This window comes from Mirounga angustirostris, unplaced genomic scaffold, assembly GCF_029215605.1.
Source record: "Mirounga angustirostris isolate CCGP_5_RB_7025 unplaced genomic scaffold, mMirAng1.0.hap1 SCAF_14, whole genome shotgun sequence".
NCBI classification, from domain to species: domain Eukaryota; kingdom Metazoa; phylum Chordata; class Mammalia; order Carnivora; family Phocidae; genus Mirounga; species Mirounga angustirostris.
Genome location: NW_026991722.1, coordinates 71723753 through 71743894, shown reverse-complemented (window position 1 = coordinate 71743894; position 20142 = coordinate 71723753). Strand labels below are relative to the sequence as shown.

The 20142-nt window shown below is 53.1% G+C and overlaps 1 protein-coding gene and 5 non-coding genes across 19 annotated transcripts in view; 1 reads left to right on the top strand and 5 right to left on the bottom strand.

Annotated features, from left to right (window-relative positions):
• Positions 1-4029: 4029 nt before the first annotated feature.
• TRNAA-UGC (transfer RNA alanine (anticodon UGC)) lies at positions 4030-4101 on the bottom strand. Its single transcript has one exon. It is a non-coding gene; the product is annotated as a tRNA-Ala (tRNA).
• Positions 4102-6449: 2348 nt separating this feature from the next.
• TRNAD-GUC (transfer RNA aspartic acid (anticodon GUC)) lies at positions 6450-6521 on the bottom strand. The gene has a single exon. It is a non-coding gene; the product is annotated as a tRNA-Asp (tRNA).
• A 240-nt stretch (positions 6522-6761) lies between these two features.
• Positions 6762-20142, bottom strand: part of DHX37 (DEAH-box helicase 37) — a 31354-nt gene continuing 17973 nt past the window's right edge. For 2 of the 14 annotated variants that reach the window (XM_064578211.1, XM_045887839.2), the window contains exons 16-28: positions 18693-18804; positions 17478-17584; positions 17150-17338; positions 16344-16468; positions 16141-16257; positions 14701-14873; positions 13866-13980; positions 13581-13718; positions 13285-13379; positions 13117-13190; positions 11784-11881; positions 7680-11647; positions 6762-7149 (exon numbers count right to left, since the gene is read on the bottom strand). In XM_064578211.1, coding sequence (XP_064434281.1) covers positions 11562-11647; positions 11784-11881; positions 13117-13190; positions 13285-13379; positions 13581-13718; positions 13866-13980; positions 14701-14873; positions 16141-16257; positions 16344-16468; positions 17150-17338; positions 17478-17584; positions 18693-18804 — 1429 coding nt within the window. In that variant the 3' untranslated portion in view covers positions 6762-7149; positions 7680-11561. Of the gene's footprint in view, positions 7150-7679; positions 11648-11783; positions 11927-13116; positions 13191-13284; positions 13380-13580; positions 13719-13865; positions 13981-14700; positions 14874-16140; positions 16258-16343; positions 16469-17149; positions 17339-17477; positions 17585-18692; positions 18805-20142 lie in introns of those variants that run through there. The other 12 variants (XM_064578213.1, XM_064578216.1, XM_064578219.1 and 9 more) reach the window with 12 other exon arrangements.
• Positions 7014-7086, bottom strand: TRNAF-GAA (transfer RNA phenylalanine (anticodon GAA)). Its single transcript has one exon. It is a non-coding gene; the product is annotated as a tRNA-Phe (tRNA).
• TRNAD-GUC (transfer RNA aspartic acid (anticodon GUC)) lies at positions 8741-8812 on the bottom strand. Its single transcript has one exon. It is a non-coding gene; the product is annotated as a tRNA-Asp (tRNA).
• Positions 9062-9133, top strand: TRNAA-UGC (transfer RNA alanine (anticodon UGC)). The gene has a single exon. It is a non-coding gene; the product is annotated as a tRNA-Ala (tRNA).

Sequence of the window (20142 nt, the reverse complement as noted above, 5' to 3'; positions counted from 1 at the left end):
GGGGAGGAGAAAGTGCCACTGGCATTTGGTAACAGAGGTCGGAGATGCTCGTCCGCTAAGACACAATCACCCAGCCCCAAATGTCGGTAATGCCAAGGAGGTTGAGAAACCCTGCCCTACAGAGGAATTTTGTCCTCATTACAACTGCTTTTCTATTTGCTGAGAAGGCCTCCCAAAACCTACATGCCCCACTTGGACCCGGGAATTGGGTATCAAGTCACGTCCCTGAAACCTAAAATCTCCTGACCTAGAATGTAATGTGCTAGAATGTGCGAGATGCAGGGTGAGTCACTGGATCCATTTTCAGTTCCTTCCACCCACAGATCCGTCCTTTGCAAGCGCCCCAGAAGAGATTGGTTCAGAACTGGCACCAATGGAAGAGTGACAGGCCCAGCAACAGGGCGGGATTGGTGGGCAGGAGTGAGCACGTGATGGGCTGAGCTCACAAAGGGCCTGGGTGTTGGGCTGCTGTAGGGAGGGATGTGGGGGTGCCTGGTCCCTGCTTGTCTGCCTGCCTTTCTTCCTTCCCTGAAGGATTCAGTTCCCCTGAAGGTCACAACCATGTATGGGACTTAACTCAGCGTCATGAGAAAGTCCAAGAGCACAGGGATCAGCAAACATTTTCCCCCCCAAGAGAAAGAGTGAAATCAAGAGCTGGCTGGGAAATGTTTGCCTTGCTTTGTCATTGGTTATATAACCATAAAAGGTAGTTAAAGGTATCTGCAGCTTGGGGTCGGGGGGGGGGGGGGGGGGGAGGGCGGATTTGGGCGGGGAGCCCAAGGGACTCTTCTTTCTCCTGTTTACATGAGTGCATTTGCATTGTGTGGCAGAGCATTGGCTGCTCCAGTTTAAAAATAACCAGTTTCATCCCCCACCAGGCAGAAAATCAGACTTCAGTTCCAGTCCCCAAATTTGCCGACTTTAGGAAGATGGAGAAGTTAGTCAACAGTGGATTTGTTTTGTTCTTAATTCGTTGTTAAGTTGTGGCAAAATATACACATAACAAAATTTACCATCTTAACCATTTTTAAGCGAACAGTTCAGTCGTGTTAGGTATACTGCAGGGCGGGGGAGGGGGTAGTCATTTTCCCTTGACCCTCTGAGTTCTTAGCTGAGACCCCTGTAATGAAAGACAAACAAGAGAGAGAGAGGGGAAAAAAAAGAAAACCCAGAAGTTTATTAACATGTATCTTTCAGGTATACATGGGAGATACCCAGGGGAAAATGAATAACTCAGAGGTGGTTTTAGAAGTTAGGCTTAAATACCATCTTAATAGGGAAAGAGAAGGGGAATATAGGCCTCTCAGCGGAAAGTAAATGGTTTTTAGGAAAGATGAATAGAAGAGATGGGAGGTAGGATAGTTTGTGACAGTTTAGTGTTTAACTGATGTGGGAAATAAAGACAGAAGAAAAATTATTGAATTTCCTTACTACCTATAGTCCATTGACAAGTCCTTGAAACAAGCAGAGTGACATTCCTCTAGGGACTCAGCTGCCTTGAAGTTGATACTTTGCTGAGGGCAAAAGACAATCCTAGCCGGACCCCCACCTCCCAGGATCCTGTAAGTCTACTTTAACATATAAAAATTTCTTTAGAAATTTCCTTTATCTCTAAACCCCCAAGATATGTGTTGGCAATCACCCCCAAGCATATGGCCCACCGATATACATCTGAAGGGGTTCATGACTAAGGTTTTATTAGACGGTAATAAATGACCTTTTCCCAACAATAGCTAGCCCCTTCAAGGTCCTGGAAACCTTGCGTCCAAAATTCATTAGAGACTTAAGTTATCCCTAACCCCCTCCCAACTTGAAAGTATATAATGGGCCACTCCTCATGACCCTTCTGCCCATGGGTCCTGTCCCTGTGCTTTAATAAAACCACCTTTTTGCACCAAAGACCTCTCAAGAATTCTTTCTTTGCCATCGGCTTCAAACCCTAAAGTCTGTCCTACAGCATTACTTCTAGTCTCTTCTCCTGTGACAGGAGCCAGTCTTCCCTGGTTGATGAAGCTCCGGGGAGGGGTTCTACAACTGCTGAGCCCGTTGGAAGGATCTGCATGTAGGACAAAAGGGAGTTCACAGACATCCTCTCCTCCTATCTGCTATTTTTCAAGTGACTTCAGCTCAAAGTAATATCAAAGTGCATTTGGGGCTGGCATATGCTACTACCTTCAATATTCACATTGTTGTGCAACCATCACCACCATCCATCTCCAGAATTCTTTCATCTTGGAAACCTGATCCTCCGTCCCTGTTTTAAAAAGCTCCCTGTGGGGCACCTGGGTGGCTCAGCTGGCCTGCCTCTCCCTCAGGTCATGATCTCAGGGTCCTGGAATCAAGTCCCACTTTGGGCTCCCTGCTCAGCGGGGAGTCTGCTTCTCCCTCTCCCTCTGCTGCTCCCCCTGCTTGTGCTCTGTCACTCACACACTCTCTCTCAAATAAATAAAATCTTTAAAAATAAATAATAAAAAATCTCCCTGGGGCACATGGGTGGCTCAGTCATTGGGCTTCCAACTCTTGATCTTGGCTCAGGCTGTGATCTCTGGGTCAGGGGATTGAGCCCTGCAGCGGGCCCTACAATCAGCGTGGAGTCAGCTTGAGATCCTCTCTCTTTCTCCCCCTCTCCCTCTCAAATAAATAAATAAAATCTTAAAAAAAAAAAAAAAAGTTCCCCATTCCCCCTTCCCCCAGCACCTGGCATCCACTCTTCTACTTTCTGTCTCTTTGAATTTGACTACTCCAGCGATGTCATATAATGAGCTTGGGTTTTTTTTAAGTGTAAAATAAAATGCAATAGTTGAAAAAGATGTTTTTCAAAGATTCACTACAGCTTTTCTAGGTAGCTACATTTCCCAACATGCCTCATGGTGTGTGTGCTTGTCAGTGTGCTATTAGAAATATTTAATTATAAGATACAAAGTAAAAAGAGAAGCATATAATTACTTTCGTGTTAGGCCTGATAACTTTAGAAATTACCTCAACATTTTGTTCCCTTAAAACCTTGTTGACGTTTGGAGAGAAATAACCTTCACAGAAGCTCACCAAAATGCCATCACTCCGCGTGTGAGTCATCTCACAAATTTCAGTTTCATCTCAGAAGTGAACGCTTTGCAGAGTCACGTCCCCCCACATCTAAGATGAGAAGTTTTTATGCTTTAAAATATGAGGCCAAGTCACATGAGATACAGGATTTGATGGGTGAGGAATTCATTATTACTGCAGACAAAGAACGGGACCCGCAGAATGCAATAGGATCTCTTCTTTTAATAAAATACGTCTTTGATCTTTTTTTTTTAAGATTTTATTTATTTATTTGACAGAGAGACACAGCGAGAGAGGGAACACAAGCAGGGGGAGCGGGAGAGGGAGAAGCAGGCTTCCCCCTGGGCAGGGAGCCCAATGCAGGGCTCCATCCCAGGACCCTGGGCAGATGCTTAACGACTGAGCCACCCAGGCGCCCCACATCTTTGATCTTTAATGATAAAATACAGATTATGTGTAAATATAAACATGAACAGAATGTACATCAAAACCATTCATTCACTCATTCATTCATTAGTGCCCTGTTGCTGATGAAGCAGGAAATAAACTCCTGCCTGCCGGGAATGCTGGTTTCCTTTTGGGTCACTCCCAAGCTGGTTGGTTATTAACAGCACAAATAAAGGGCAAGGGCCAACACAGTCAGACCTTTCATACTTGCCCTCTGATGGCGAGGAATCAGTCACCAGTGCTGGGGGCCTTTAACTGCAGTCACAGTGCCAGGAAAAGGACCGTGACCTCCCCAGTTGATCTTTCTCACTGAGGTTTTAGTCATCAGGTGATCTTTGCTGTCGCATTTGTCTGCTAAAACCCCCCCTAGCCCCTTCCAACAAAAGTACATCAGGTGTGTTATGGGTTTCAGAAACGGAATCATGCCTATCGTGAAAATCTCACCTCCAAGTAGTGATTAGAGGAGTAATAATCACATAAATGGCGCTTTAATGATGAAGAACGGGAATAGAAAATAAGAATCAGAAAAAAGCATGGTGGAGATGCCGGGGATCGAACCCGGGGCCTCATACATGCAAAGCATGCGCTCTACCACTGAGCTACATCCCCCTCCTCTTTTGCCTTGCTTTCTGAAAGTCTCTGCTATACTCTATACTTAAGATTTTTTTTTCTTGTTTTCCTAAGTTAAAATTTTGTATAATTAAGTGTGTGTTGGAGTTTAGCATAAGCAAACCAAAATAAATATTCCCAAATAGGCCCATTCTGTATAGCCCTGCACCTGAAATTCTAGCTGATATCAGGACTAAGGAACAAAGGGAAATTGACCTGTTTTTGAATGTTGCTCATCATGGAAAAGAAGGGAAGGAAAATGAGTTTCTTTCCAATAAATAAGGGTGTTGCCCTGATTACACCACTATCCAGAAATGTCTGGCTCCCTGTCCCTTAAAACCATTCCAGGGAGAAATAGGTGATGGGGAGGGACTAAGGAGCGCACCTGCCGTGATGCGACCGGGTGACGTATGGAAGTGTTGAATCACTACATTGTACACCGGACACTAACGTAACACTGTATGTTAACTATACTGAAATTAAAAGACTTAATAAGAAGTATCCAGTCTTCAGTAAGTTTGAGGTTTGCAGACCTGCCCCCCTCCCAGAGAACTCTTCCAAATATAAAAATAAGCAAATTAAAAAGAAACAGATCCAGCTCCAGAATCATGGCTTTGAGGGAGGAATCGCTTTGCATAGCCCACTGAAAAGAACCATTTTTAACTGTCACTTAGCACAGCTGTGCAGAGTGCTTATGAAGCACCGCAGGGGAGAGAACATGTCTATGTCACATCCTCCAAGTCCTCAGGGGGTCACTCAGGGGTGAAGGAACGGTTGAAGGCAAGGAGAGGGCAGAAAACGGGGGCTTCACCTCTTTCCACCAGCGCTTGAGCTTTCCTGGCGGGAAACAGGCACTTACTCTGATGGGGAGAACACACCCCGAACTGTCCTGCCACCTTGGTCCAGTCAGCTCCCTCACGGCCGGCTGATGCCTGACACCCTCCTCGGGTAAAGGCCTAACTGAGCTGGAGCCCAGGACACCAGACCAGGAGCTGTGATTTCATATCCTCACCTCCCTGGGCGTCATCCATAAAATGGAGGTCTGAGTAGTGCCTGCTCCCTGGGATGGGTGCGGCCATTGAGCAGCTATGCGCAGAACTTTTAGAACAGCGCCCGCTACAAGGTCTGGCCAGAGTGTGGGTTCTCAGGATGGTAAATGCCATTGTTATTATGTGAACTCTGGTGGGGAGAGGCCTTGGCCATAGGTGACGTTTTGGACATGCTTTGGTAACAAGCTAAGGGATTGTGTTCGGTTCAGCAGATGCCCCTGTTTTCTCTCTTGCCACACTACTCTGCTCAAAACAAACCCGATTGTGTTTCCTCTCTGCATAAAACCCTAAAGTCAAATCCAAACTCCTTAGTCTGGCCTTTAAGGCCCTCTGATCCACTTCTCTGACCTCATCGCTTCCTTCTCTCCCCCTCCCGTGGGCACACCTGCCTCCTTGCTGTTCCGCAGGCACGACCCCTTCTTTGCACCTCAGGGCCTTTGCACTTGCCCTTTCCTCTGCCAGCAGGGGTGCTCCCCAGATCTTCTGGTGAGTGGCTCCTTCTCATTGTCCAGGTCTTCAGCAGGACCTTCCTGGACACCTCACTAATGGGGCCTGCCCATTCCACACACTCCCTAGTACACCCTCCCATTTGTTTTGTTTTGTTTTCACAGCATTTATCACTCTGGGAGACTGTTTTTTTATAGCATTTGTTTATTGTCTGTGTCAGTAGGGCAGAAGTCGGGCCACTCCGGTTCCTGCTACAGCCCCAGCGCCTAGAACAGTGCCTGGCACCTAGTAAGTATTCGGTAAATATTTGCAGAATGAATGTGGGGGTGTGGGGAGAACCCAGACAAACAAATGAAAGAGTAGGAGCCTGGGAAGGCTGATGGCTACTCAGGAAGGAGTCTGCAACGGAGTTAAGACAAGAAGACGTTTCAGTGCAGCGTCCCCCTACCTCCTGCCTGAAACCCATAAACCCTTTTTTAAGGGCCAGCCTGGGCCCCTAGCGAGATACAAGAGGATGGAATTATTTGCGACAGAGGGAGCATTTCCTGGCCTTGGAAGTTGGCAGTCTTGTTCGGGGACAGCACCGTCCAAACCCAGCCCTTCGCAGCCGCGCTGTGGGCATGCAGGGCATGGAAATAGGGCGGCAAACTTGGTCTTCTTTCTCCTAACCGTGTGACACTAGGCAGCTGGACAGTGACTGCAGCTGGGTCCTCGATGGACGCCCGCCAGACCGAATCTCGACGGCGAGTCAGGTTGATTTCCCCAGAGTAAGGAGTTTCTGCAAAAGTGGAAGAATTTAATTTGGGAGGAAGATGGAAGCAACATGAGGAGAGGATGAAAAGACTCCGCGGCCTCCCCGTCGGGGAATCGAACCCCGGTCTCCCGCGTGACAGGCGGGGATACTCACCACTATACTAACGAGGACCGGCCCTGCGGGCGCGCCTTCGGGGGCCCTTTTTAAGGCACATTCAAACTCCGCTGAGTATCACTACTCATCAAAGGGGGCCATGTTTTCCTTTTTCTTCAAAACTGGAGAACAAAAGTCCCCCTCGATTTAACCCCGTCTTAGGTTGTAGGGATACCGCTCCGCCCTTAATTCCGTCGCGAGGATTCGGGGAACAGAAGTTAATAAACTGGGAGCCAAAATTACCGAGCAGCCATCAGCAAACATGTAACAGAGATTAGCGCTCGTTTACGAAATCGGAGCAACGGAGTCAGGAAAAACACGGCCTTCCCGGAATTCGCCGCGTCGCAAGGCAGTTTCCCTCCGCGCCGGTTTCCCACGGATACTGCTCGGAGCCTTTTTAAACAGACCGAATCCCGTTAGCTGATTGAAAGGATTAACGCCGTCTCCTTTCTCCTCGTCTCTTCACGTGTTGGTTTTTAAACCCCTTTCCACGCGGGAAAAAGCGGAGCTGCCGAAACCCGGGATCGAACCAGGGACCTTTAGATCTTCAGTCTAACGCTCTCCCAACTGAGCTATTTCGGCTGCCGGTGGTGCTGCGCTCCGCTCCGGGCCTCCTGGTCGCGCTGCCAGCCCTGGGTGCTCCGCCTGGGGACCGATGCGGGGACTGCAGGACCGGCAGGGACCCGTGCCTGCCAGGCTCGCAGGCACCTTCTCCTTCTCGCCCTTCAAGGTCACCGCCCCCGAGACGACCTCCGCGACCACGCCTCCCAGCACGACCCCAGCCCCTTACCGCTTACTGTTAGCCTAGATACGGTTTTTCCTTGTCCATTCTCTGTCTGCCCAGTTAAAATGACAGACCCCTGAGGGTCACTTCTGTATCCTTCAAGGTCTAGAACAGTGCCTGGCCCGTAGTCGGTGCTTAATAAGTATCTTTTGAATTAATGAACAAATGAATGGATGAACGAACGGTAGGTACCTGGCTCGGAACTCCACTTTCTCAAGCTCCCTTCTTTGTGATAGGAACAAGGTCACCCTCTGGGTGCAACTCCCCAAGCAGCCTGAGGTGTGACAGGGATGCTGACCAGCCAAAGCGTATGGAGGACACATTGGCCGGATTGTGACTTTCCCCGGGGCAGTGAGTGACTCGGATCCGGCTCCAAGCATGGCCGCCGTACCTGTGGCTCCTGCTCAGCTTCAAGGCATGAAGAAATCAAAAGGTTGTCGTCCAGGTTTGGGGCTCTCTGCTTCCCCTCCTTTTGCGAAATGGAAGGGGAGTGATGTCTGGGAGAGGATGTGGAGTGGGGAGGCTTCATGATGAAGTCATTTAATAAGTGTTTTTGCTAAGCACCTAATGACCCCCTGGCCCAGTCACAAATACACTAACCAGATATTCGGTATAATAACAATGCTAAGAAGCAAAATAAACCAAGGTTGTTTGTACCTAGGCTTTTCCTTTTGCATCCTTTCCCTAAAGGCAAAATTTCATGCATGGGATCATCAAGTTAGATGGTGGAATGTACAGCTTTCCAGGCGCTTTCTGAATGGGCTGAAGCCATTTACACTCCCATCCACCCCTTCCATTCCTTTCTTCCCCAAACGAGTCTTGATCTTTTCTTTTTAAAGTATTTTTTTAAATTGAGGTGAAATTCACAAAATATAAAAATAACCATTTCAAAGTAAACAATTTGGTAGCATTTAGTACATTGACAATGCTGTGCAACCCCTACCTCTGTAGTTCTTTAAAAACCACTTAAGTGTATCATTTTGGTAAAAATCGAGTAAGGAAAAAAGGAAGGAAAGAAGAGAAAAGGGAAGGAAGGAAGGAAAGGAGGGAGAGAGGGAGGGAGAAAAATAAAATTCAAACAGTGCAAACAGGTACAGAATGGAAGGTGAGAGTGGTTCCCACCAAAGCCAGTCCTACCTTCCAGAGGTAACCAGTGTCCCAAGAAGACTGTGACTGATGCAGCCTTGGCAAGATTCGGAGCTGCTCTCTGCGTGCACTTCCTCCCCTGCCTGACCTGACCAGACAGACAGCCCCTGCCGTTATCACAGGAGTGCACCCCTGTGCTTGTCAACGCCCCCCGGCGATGCCCGTCAGAATTAGAAGTAATAACACACTCACAATATACACATATTTTATACGTAAGAAGGAACCCATTGAGTACGCTGTAGCCTGCTCCCGTAGTGCCTAAGAATGCCAGGAAAACCTGTTCTACTGTTAAAACAATTGACCAGCCTCCCCGTCGGGGAATCGAACCCCGGTCTCCCGCGTGACAGGCGGGGATACTCACCACTATACTAACGAGGATGAGCTGTGTTGAGCATTGTCTGGATCAATTCATATAGACATAGCGCCGTCCTGCCACTGCACCTGTCCGCTCCCCGGGAGTTTTTACGGATGAAGTCCCCGGCGCCCGTGGCTGATGGGCTTTCCTGGGCACAAAGAGGCCTCTCGGAATCAATAAGACACTGAACCTCTGCGAAGGAAGAAACGTGCAAAAGGGACGAAGACGCGGCTTCCGATATCCTCATTCCGAGGAAAAAGAACTCACCGCCAGGGGATGTAGCTCAGTGGTAGAGCGCATGCTTTGCATGTATGAGGCCCCGGGTTCAATCCCCGGCATCTCCACTTTTACTTTTTGGTTGTTGTTGTTTAAAATCAGTCGCACCACTGGAGGGCAAAGCAGGGAGGGGGACCCAGAGGCTACCAATTAGTGGGTCTGAGAAATAAGCTCCCATGGACATGGCAGCGCTAGGAAACCTCCCCAGCCTGCTCCCATCTGCGGATGCTCAGGTAACTCCCTCCCCCTTGGGGATTCCGGTTGAACGGAGGTGGGCCCAGGAATCTGCATTTTTACACTCCTAGTTATTCGAGCTGTCAGGCAGTGATTTCTTTTTTCTTTTCTCCTTTAAATTTTAGTTAACATACAGTGCAATATTGGTTTCAGAAGAATTCAGTGATTCATCACTTACATTTAACACCCAACGCTCATCATAACGCGGGCCCTCCTTAAAGCCCATCACCCATCTACCCCTACCCACCTTCCTCCATCAACCCTGTTTGTTCTGTTAAGAGAATCTTCTGGTTTGTTTCCCTCTCTCCTCCTCCCACCCCCTTCCCATATGTTCAACTGTTTCCTTTCTTAAATTCCACAGATGAGTGAGATCATATGGTATTTGTCTTTCTCTGACTTAGTTCACTTAACATAATACTCTCTAGCTCCATCCATGTCATTGCAAATGGCAAGATTCACTTTTTGGTGGCTGAGTAATATTCCACTGTACATATATACATCTTCTTTATCCATTCCTCAGCCGGTGGACATTTGCTGGATTGTGGGGTAGTTCTGTTTTGAACTTTTGAGGACCCTCCATACTGTTCTCCAGACTGGCTGCACCAATTTGCATTCTCACCAACAGTGCAGGAAGGTTCCCCTTTCTCTGCGTCCTTGCCAACACCTGTTGTTTCTTCTGTTAATTTTAGCCATTCTGACAGGTGTGAGGTGATTATCTCATTGTGGTTTTGTGTTTCCCCAATGAGGAGTGATGTTGAGCATCTTGTCATGTGTCTGTTAGTCATCTGGATGTCTTTGGAAAAGTGTGTACTCAGATCCTCTGCCCATTTCTTAACTGGATTTAAGGCAGTGATTTCTAAGGAGGATTTTGCAACTGGCTGTGTACTCAGTGAGTCCTAAGCACCTAATGCTGGTAATGTGCATGCATTGAACACCTACTGTGTGCCCAGGTACAGTGCTAATTAAGTACCCTGGTATTCTCAGATAAGACAAGCATTCCACGAGTAGTGGTAAGTTTTGCCAACACAGTAACACTGATGGGCTGGAAACTGAAGGGGGAGCGTGTGGGCACTGCGGTGCATGAGCTGCCAGGGAGGCCTGTCTGCAGAAGCAGAGGAAATGCCAGGTGCTAAGGCCTGAAGCTGGGAGGGGGAGGGGGAGGGGCGCTCTGTGTTGAAGGGACGGAAAGCAAGCTCTGTGCCCGGAGTTTGGTGAATGAGGGTATGAGAGCTTGAATTCTATCATCAAAGATTCCAGAAGGCCTGATGTGAAATGCCACGATCAGATGCAGGTGTTAACACGGTTCCCTCTGGCTGCCATGTGGAGAACACACCATAGGCCGGCAGGTGGACGCTGGGAGACCAGCCAGGAAGTCACCACCATGGCCAGGCAGAAGCTGCTGGAGGTCTGCTGGGCAGGGGCTGGGAATCTGAGATCCTGGGTGTGGAGCTGGGGAGCATGAGGGGGCTCTGGACATATTCTGGGGTAGGGCCCACAAAACTTGCAGATGGCTTGAATGTGGGGAGAGTAGGGGATACCTTCTGGTTTGGGGGTATACTGGGATTAGTGGCCAGTCTGTGGAGAAAGTGAGTAATTTTGGAATGTTAAACAGGTACCTCTGTTGTTTTATTTACATATTTGCATTAATGGACTTTATGCATTTATACTATAATATCAGAACAAACTGATTTAGGACAAACACCCGGGTGAGGGAGATGGCATCAAGCCCTAAAGGCCCGGCGGACAGCTGGGCGAGCACCCACCCAGGCCAGTTTCCATACGTGCCTGTGGGGGGTGGGCGGTGTCCCCCAGACCATGCCCACTCAGAGATCTGCTAGACTTGCACACCGTTGTTCTGACAGCTGAGATTTATTACAGCGACATGGGCGGCAAGGGAGCACCGCCCCCGCTGGGGAGGGGATGCAGAGGAAGGGCCCGTAGGCACCCTCCTGCTCGCCGCCGCTTCGTTCTCCAGCCCTGCCGCTCCGCGAGGGACTAATGTCGTCCCCAGAGCGGCATGTGAGGTGAAACCATTCTCCGCCACATAATAAATAGTTATAAAAAAGCCCCCTGGGGTCAGACTGCCCAGGGCAGCAGCAAGCTGTGTCCAGATGTCTTGTATCCAAGATGAGCGAGGTTTCCAGAGGCCTGACCCACCTCCTGGGAGCGGTGCACAGACCAGGATGACCAGGCTAGAAAGCGGCCACTGCCAGCCCCCGTGGCTCCCCAGACCAGCCCCCCGCCTTGCAGCTAGGCCTCAGGTCAGCGGTCAGAGGTGGGGGGCCAGGCTTTCTCGACGTCGGCGTGCATGGCCTGAGGAAGCCACTGGCAGTACTCAGCCAGCAGGTCTACAGGGGGCAGGACGGATGACAGTCAGAGTGGCTCTGGACCCGGCTGCCCACTACAGGGCAGATCCTCCCACCAACCCTCGAATGCCTCGGTGGGTCCCATCCTGTCCACTCGCAACCCCTTGGCCACACTCACATTTGGGGTTTTTCTTCCAAGCAGCTAGCAAGGCCTCTCGGCAGTTGGCTCGCTCAGCAACAAGGGCTCTCAGGAGACTCTCTGTCCTGGGCTGCAGCCTGTGGGTGGGGACGCAGGCTGTAGGGCATCACTGTGTCCAGAAGCTGTGGGAAGGGGCGGGTACCACTGCCAGGGCAGCCTTACCTAGGATGGTGAACGGTCTGCCTCTGTCATGCTGGGGGTGTTGGCCAAAGAGAAGGATCTAGACTCTATCACCCCTCCAACCTCATCTCCTCTCACACTTGAATCTTTGCTGCCTCTGATCCGCCACCCTGGCCTTCTTCATGGTCCTTGAGTACTCCCACCCAGGCTGCTACTGTACATGCTGCTCATCCCACCTAGAACCTTCCTCCATGTTTCTGCTCACAGCCTTACCCCCTCCCCATCTGCTTGGTCAGACTCCCCTGACCAAACTTACTCCACCGGATGTCCTGCTCTGTCCCTTTGTAGCCCAGGCCCCACATGCCATCTGTCCTAGTGACATTCTCTCTGGTGTTAGCTTCCACAGGGACGGGGCTGTGCTCGCGTCCTAGCACGAGGACATGCCTGGCACAGAGCAGGTGCTCCAGATTGCTTGCTGGGTGAATGACTTGATCGGCAAGGGGCACCTGGCCCCATGCCCCCACCCCGAGTCCCAGGGAATGCTGGTGCACGTGCACGCCTGCCTGCCTGCTCTTGTCAAGCCCCCTGCACCATCTAGGATGCTGCCTTAGGAAGGGTGAGGTGTCTTCTTGGAGCTGGGCCATGGGTAGAAAGAAAGCAAAAGGGAGGGGCAGGGATAAGGAGGAGGAGAAGGTTACTGGGATGGGGGGGGGGTCTGTGCTCAGCTGGCAGGCAGCCCCCAGGGCTTCTGGTACAGGATGCCTCCTGCTGAAACCTGGAGCTCAAAATGGGGCTGACCAGGATCTCCCCAAAACCTCAGAATGTGACCTTATTTGGAAAGAGGATCTTTGCAGATGCAATTACTTAGAAGCTCATACTGGATTGGGGTGAGCCCTACATCCAGTGACTGGTGTCCTTATAAGAAGAGAAAACCCAGAGACAGGGAGACACAGCCTCCTGAACACAGAGGAAGACATTGGAAGGACGTGGTCACAAGCCAAGGAATGCCTGGATGCACCAGGAGCTGGAAGAGGCAGAAAGGATCCTCCCCTAGAGCATGCAGAGGAAGCACAGCCCTGCTGACACCCTGACTTCCAACTTCTGGCCTCCAGGGCTGTGAGAATAAATTCTCACACTAATACGGCCCCCTTCCCCACCATCCACCACCCTTGCTCCAGGGGGAAGCCTCTACCTGGCCCATGTCTTCAGCATTGTGCTAGGGCTGGACAGCAAACAGCCCCGGTAGGAGGCCAGCTTGTGGAAGACCTGAGGAGAGACCACAGGACGGGGGGAGGGGTCCTGGCTCACCTTCTGCCCACGGCACCAGGCAAGGGGCCGGGGGAGCTGCTGGGCTGCCTACCTGCCCTTCCAGCAGAACCCGGGCGAAGTGCTTGTAACAGTCAATGCCCTCCGGAAAATCCACCTGCACTGCAGGGAGTGGCCAGCCGACACGATCTGGAGGGCAAGAGCCCATGAACGAGGGTCTGGGCTGGGTCCCCACAGGCCCCTAGTCCTGTCCCTGGGCCCCGGGTCCCACCCAGCAAAGAGGCAGAAGGCCTGAGGTGACACGGCCTGTGACCTGCATTTCCAGGGCCCATGGCGTGCGACCATGTGTCTGCTGGCGCCCAAGGCTGGCAGGAAGTCACCCTGACTCACAGAACATGCTGGCCCGATGACAGATTACCCGCCCCTTCTCCGGGCAGTAGGCAGGGGGCGGCTCCTCCAAGGGCTTGTCGAACTGGCAGTAAGAAGGCAGCAGGACCGGGATCCACTGGACCTCCACGGCTGAAACGCCTGGGAACCAGGAAGAGAAGGGCCGGGGGTCGCCACGGACACCGCTGCACGGGAGGGGCGCCCAGGTTCTCCCCCCACAGGGTCCTGGTGACACAGCTCACGGAGCCGCAGTGGGTCAGGCGAGGGGCCGGCCACCAGCTTGGCTACCTTTCATGTACATCTTGGTGGTCTCTACAATTTCCTGGTAGACCACAAACTCAGGGAGCTCTTTGAAAAGGACGGAACTGGGGTGGATGAAGACGGGGTCATCAAGGAGAGGGGTCTGCCGAGAGAAGGAGAGTATGAGTCTAGGAGAGGTGCAAACACCAGTGAGATTAACCCACGCGAATTCCATTAGACACTCAGCCTGAAGGCGGGAGAGCGTGTGGTCTGGACGCGGACACGCACGTGGGGCGGATCTGTACGCTGAGCAGCACTGAGCCCTGCGGCCGCCGTGCTGACCCAGGCGGCCAGGGATGACCCTGAACAACGTGGTGTCATGTGAGAGAAGCCACACACAAACCGCTAACGTGAAACGTCCAGAACAGACAAATCCATAGAGACAGAAAGCAGATTCACGGGGTGGGGAGATGAGCAGGAAACGGGGAGCCACTGCTAACGGGCACTGTCGTCTTTTGGGGGAGGAAGAAGATGCTCTGAAGCTGACTGTGGTTGTGGCCACACAGCTCTGTGGAGACGGAAAACCAATGAACTGCACACCTTAAAATGGGAATTGTAGCGTATATGATTTCCCTCTCAAATAAGCAGTTACAAAAACAAAATTGGGGGCAAAGCTAAGACCCAAAGGAAGATGTGACCCCACCTCACACCCCACCCTGATCCTTGGTGGGGACTCTCCCAGAGGCTGCAGGGACTCATGTGTGAGGAGGAGGGGGCCCCCAGCAGCCCCTCGCCAGGAGGGCTGAGTGCCCAGGCTGGCAGGACGCCAGACAGATGGGGAGGGCGGGGTGGCAGGGAGCCTGGCACAGCGCCCGGGGCCAACCTTGTAGGCATTCTTCCACTTGTTGTCCAGCAGGTCCTCACTCTGTACCCTACGGGCCAGGTGGTCGCCCAGGCCGGCCACCACGATCTGCCGCAGGTAGGTCACCTGGCTCTCAGATGGAGGCTGCATCTTGGGGTCCATGAAGAGCCCGGCCTCAGGGCACACGGTATTGACTGCGGAGAGAGCCAGGTGTGAGGACGGCAGAGCCCGGGGCTGCCTCTGCCCTGACCTTCTGGAAGGCCTCACACCACTCAACGTGGAGCTCCAGACGTGGTTGCCTGCTCACTTTGGCTCCTCTCTACTGAGGCTGCCAGGGGAGGCGAAGCCCTCAGCAGGGCACAGCTAGCTGCCTGCCCCAAATCCACGTCCTTCTCTCCCTTAGGAAAAAACCCCAATTCCTTAGCGGGCAGCAGAGGGAGCTGCTAAGGGAGAACCTGTTGGGTCCGCATGGGACTTCCCCCTTGACCTGAGTGCAAGAGCATGTGTGCCCAGAAGGGACCCGATGAGTGGGTCATCCCCGAGTGTGCACAGCAAGGCAAGAACATCGCCTCTGGAGCTCCTGCAGGCACTGCTGAGCCAGGCCTGAGATCAGGTGGGGCCTCACCCTTCTGCAGGGGGGAGGAGGGGGAGGAGGATCTGAAGCTGTGGAGACACCTTGGAAGGGGAGAAAGGAGATGGGGGCTTTGAGCCCTGCAGCTCAGAGGGGGACACAGCAGGGAGAAGAACAAGAGGCTCAGGACCTGGAAGGAAGATTGTTTCTAAGATTCGCTATATAAACCTCCTCTGTATTTTCTACAAAATCTTTGGCAAAACATATGTTGTTCAATGTAAAGAAAAAAAAAAAAAGAAAGAGAAAGGAAGCAGGCCCAAGGACAGAACGCAGAAGACCAGCAGATTCCAATGTCCGCTGGAGGCCCTGCCTCCCACACCTAGCTTCCCTTAGGTCTGGTCTCCACCGGCTCAGAAAGTGGGGGACTGCACTGTCATCTGCTCCCTGACTCCCAAAAGGGAGTCCACTTGGTGCAAGGGGGGAACCCCAGGATGAGACTATGGGGGGACTATGCAGTATTGACTGCGGGGAGAGCCAGGTGTGAGGCAAGCAGCAGGTCCAGGCCTGTCCTGGGGACAGAGGGTGACGAAGAAGGATGTTACTAAGGAAAAGAGCAAACTGAGGAACAGCCTCAGGGGAGAGAGTGTGCACCTTACCCCTCCCTGTGGAGGTGTCCAAGAAGGGGTCAGGACTGATTTTGGGGTTATACTAAGTCTCAGTAAGTGTGTGAATTTGTAAATGTGGAATCTGTGGATAATGGGGATCAGTGGTATGTGGTTAATGCTGCTCAAAACAACTTTAATCATTAAAATAGTCAAGTTCTCTGGTGGGTGCTGCCCGAGACGGGGGGACCTGGGGAGTCCCCAGAGGCTGACGCGGCGGACGGTTACCTGCAGCGGTCAGCTGGCCCCGCAGGCGCCGGGTCTCTAACAGGGCCTTGTACCGAAGCCCGTTGGACTCGCAGAACTGGGGTGAGCAGCCAGAGTACTCGCAGGCTCCCACAGCACCTGCGGAGGAGGGGTGCACTCGCTTGCTGCCCCGCCCTAGCCCTGCCTGACCTCCGCCACCCCCCCACGCCGCAGGGGGCACGCACCCAGCAGCACCATGATGTCTCCGAGTTTCAGAGAGGCGCCTTGCCCCGCCCAGATCCTCTTCATCTGGGCCACCCGGGCCCGCTTGTCCTTCAGCTTGGCGAGCTCCTCGTCGCTGGCCGCAGGTCTGCAAACACACATACACACACCACCCGGGCTGCCGGCCTGGCCGCCCTCAGGGCAGAGAAAATGCCTGGGGGAGCCACCGACTAAGACGGTTAAGGTCTTGGGCTCAAAAGGCACTACCTGCAGCCCAGGAGATTACAAATGTGCGTGTCTCCTAAGCCGACCATTCCACGTCTAGACTGATAACGAAGAAAGACTCCAGCAACCACAGAATCATCACATGTGGCTGCACCGCTTTTGTGACAACAAAAAACCCTGAATGCCGCCATTACGTCCACCGAGGGCAGCCTGGGTAAGTGAATCACGGCTCCCCAACCCGTAAGGAAGGGCTGACACCCTGACTACAACTCCATTAACGTCTCACCCCCATTTTCCAGATAGGAAAGATGAGGCGCAGAGAGGTGAAGTCGCCGCCCTGAAGCCACAGAGCCCGGAGTGGCAGAGGGGGATCTGAACCCAGGTGGTGTGGGCCAGAGCCTGGGCTCCTAGCCAGTACACGCTCGGCGGGCTCCAGAAATGAAGACAGAGCTCTGCAGGGATCACGTCGCTGCTGGGCCCGGGGAGGACGGGCACCAGCACGAGGCCACGCGACGTGCCAGTTATCCCCCCGGAGGCCGGGCTCCCGGTCACCGCTCAGCACGGGGCAGCCCCCACCGGCCTGAGCGGGGCCCCCAGTGCTCACCTGTCCAGCTCCTCGAACAGCTCACGGACTGTCACGGCGGCCACAATGGTGATGGCGTAAGGCAGGCAGCCGTGTTGCCGGCTCAGTGCCAGCATCTTGGCGTAGCGCGGCGCCACGGGGAACGTGGCCATGGTCCTGCCCAGTGCAGTGATGGGGCAGCTCAGCCGGGACCTCTGCAGCTGCTTCATGCTGGACGACAGGGGTGTGTGGTCGGGGGTGGTGTCGCAGCTAAGCGACCCTGGTGTTCAGGGCAGCTCAGGAGGGAGAGGGCCGAGAACGGGCTGGGAGCTGGGCTCTCGGCACCCCCCTACCCCACACCCCCACCTACCTCTCTGTTTTCTGGGGTGCCTCCAGGGCACCCAGCGCGACCAACAGCTCCTCGGCGGCAATGAGGGCCTCCACGGAGGGAGGGGTTGGAAAGGGGAAGTTGATGACCTGGGCAGGGAGAGACGTGGCAGGGACAGCGTGAACGCAGGGAAGCAGCGACCACAAGGGGCAGCATGGCAGGCCTAGCAGGAGGACAGTGCTCCTGCACCTGTCCTGAGACCACTCACAGCCCCAGGCACTCTCCACGTCTGTGAGCCAGGGGAAGCCCAAATGTCCCCTTCCTTCTTTTATTCACACGATCTGCGTACTCAAAAGCACGTACTGAGCACCTAATGTGTGGCACGGCTGTTCTTGGCCACAGAGACCAAGAAAGCACACGACAAGGGCTCTGCCTCAGCCGGAAGGGAGTGAGCATGGAGACAGGTGCACGTGCCTGCAGGAGAACATGGTGAGGGGCAGAGGGACCGGGCTCAGGGACAGTGGCACCTGAGAAACTCATCTAGTAAATCCGCATACAGCCGTGTTCACAGCTGCTCTGTCCCTAACGGCCGGGAGTGCAGACAACCCAGATGCCCATTGACAGATGAACGGCTACACAGAAGGTGGCCCGGCTTGGGCCCACGATGGAGCATGACTCAGTCGGAAAGGACTGAAGTACTGACACATGCCACAAGGGGGGTGACCCCTGAAGACATTTACAGGAATGATTCCGTTTATATGAAATGTCCAAAACAGACGGAGCCATAGAAACTTTGGGGTTGGGGAAGAAGGAATGGGAATGACTAATAATGGGCCCAGGGTTTCGTCTCGCTCTGCCTGCACCACCCCCTGGGAGCAGCAGAGAGGCGGGGGACCCCTGGATGGGGCAATGTGAGGATGCTGCTTCGTCAGGCAGAGGATTGTGTCAACAGAACATTCTGTGCGCCCCAGGACGACGACAGCCCTCTGTGCCGTGGGCAGGCCCTCTGCGTGCTGGAGGGGTGCGGCCCTGGGGAAGTAGGGGGTCTTGGGAGTTGGGAGACCCCGGAGGCATGTGCTGATGCGGTGTCCCGCACGAGAGCACCAGGCGGCCAGGCAGGCACTGCTGGGCTCAGCCCCGGGGTTCCCTGCGTCTCGGGAGCCGGCCTGTGCCGGGGTGGGGGTGGGGGGCCATGTAGACACAGTACATACACTGGGAGCTCAGTGGGGTGCGGGCAGGGCTGGGGTCGCCACTGACCTTTTCAATGTTGAGTGCTTTCATCTGAAGGATCAGGTCTTCAACAGGCCTCCGGGTGATTTCAGGAGGAGGAAACCGCTCAAAGTCACCGAAAACTGCAGATGAATAGAGCCTGGGCCGGGACAGGCACCAACGATAACAGAATTATTGTAGAAATAAATAAAAGGGGAACTCAGCAAGCCACCCAGCAGCGGGTCTCCACTCGGCCACTGAGGAGGCCAGCAGGTACGCTGCCCCTACCGCGTGTTCCTCTCCTGCAGCTGCGGCTCAGCAGCAGGTGCACCCCCAGGGCGGGGAGGATGTTTCAGCCGCCATGTGGGGGATGGAGAGCAGCGCCTCACGTGCGGTCCCCGGCAAAGAGCAACCACCGTCGGTTCTCACTAGGTTTTTGTGCACGATTTTTCAATTTCCTTTCTTCATCATTTAAAACAATTTCAACGGGGGCGCCTGGGTGGCTCAGTCGTTAAGTGTTTGCTTTCGGCTCAGGTCATGACCCCAGGGTCCTGGGATCGAGCCCCGCATCGGGCTCCCTGCTCGGCGGGGAGCCTGCTTCTCCCTCTGACCCTCCCCCTGCTTGTGTTCCCTCTCTCGCTGTGTCTCTCTTTGTCAAATAAGTAAAATCTTTAAAATAAATAAATAAATAAATAAAACAGTATTAACAAAACCAGCAATAAAGCTATCGAAAATTAGCAACACGACAAAGACTGGGAGAAAACACTTGTCAATGGCACCTCTGAGGCGGATCTAATGTCCAGATTAGGAAGAGAACGTGGCCACTCAGCTCAACAATAAAAGACAAATAACCCTGTTAAAAAATAAGAGATCTGGGTGCCTGGGCGGCTCAGTCGGTTGAGCGACTGCCTTCGGCTCAGGTCATGATCCTGGAGTCCCGGGATCGAGTCCCGCATCAGGCTCCCTGCTCGGTGGGGAGTCTGCTTCTCCCTCTGACCCTCCCCCCTCTCATGTGCTCTCTCTCTCATTCTCTCTGTCTCAAATAAATAAATAAAATCTTTAAAAAAAATAAAATAAGAGATCTGAAAAAGCATTTCTCCAAAGAACACCAACGAATGGCCAACAAGCACAGGAAAAGACGTGCAGGGTCACCAGCCATCGGGGACACGCAGACCAGGACCACAGCACATCACCACGGCACACTTCCGGTTTAAAAAACATGGAAAAATAACAGGCGTCAGTGAGAACGTGGGGCAACCAGGGAAAACCTTCGTGCGCTGGTGGGAGCGCCACATGGTGTAGCCGCTGCAGGACCCAGCGTGGCAGAGTGGCCACGGGACCCAGCAACCCCCCCCAGGGACGGACCCGGGGAGATGGAGACACATGCCCAAGAGTGGGGACGGGAGGGGGGTGCGGGCCTCTTTCGGAGTGGTGAGAACGTTGGGTACGGGCTGGGTGATGCTGCACACCCCGAGAACACTACACCCCCCAGGACGGC